Raw genomic sequence first — 318 nt, 5'->3', positions numbered from 1 at the left:
GGGAAAGTTCTCCGAGCGGAGTCCCTCTGGCCCCTGGAAGCCGAACTTGTTCATGAGGGCCGCGCAGCCCTGGCGGGCGCGCTCACAGAGAGAGCGGCAGGGCGGGATGGCCTGCTCCAGCACGGTGCACACCGGCGCGTACATGGAGCAGAGGAAGAACTTGAGCTCGGCCGAGCACTGCACCTTGACCAGCGGGTAGAACTGGTGCACCTCCAGCCCCGCGTCCTCCTGGTTGGTGTGGCCCAGCAGGTTGGGCAGGATGGTCTGGTTGTAGGCGATATCCGTGCAGAGCGGGATGGAGATGGGCTGGCAGAAGCC

At 65.7% G+C, this 318-nt stretch overlaps 1 protein-coding gene across 1 annotated transcript in view; it reads right to left on the bottom strand.

Annotated features, from left to right (window-relative positions):
• Nucleotides 1–312, bottom strand: part of FZD7 (frizzled class receptor 7) — a gene marked incomplete at its 5' end in the record, with an annotated part of 1,570 nt that extends 1,258 nt beyond the window's left edge. The window contains one exon of the mRNA XM_010285111.1: nt 1–312. This exon is cut by the window's left edge and continues 22 nt beyond it. Coding sequence (XP_010283413.1) covers nt 1–312 — 312 coding nt within the window.
• Nucleotides 313–318: the final 6 nt, after the last annotated feature.

Source organism: Phaethon lepturus, unplaced genomic scaffold (genome assembly GCF_000687285.1).
Source record: "Phaethon lepturus isolate BGI_N335 unplaced genomic scaffold, ASM68728v1 scaffold35474, whole genome shotgun sequence".
Classification (NCBI taxonomy): domain Eukaryota; kingdom Metazoa; phylum Chordata; class Aves; order Phaethontiformes; family Phaethontidae; genus Phaethon; species Phaethon lepturus.
The sequence above is the reverse complement of the archived record's forward strand: the minus strand, read 5'-3'. Positions and strand labels throughout refer to the sequence as shown.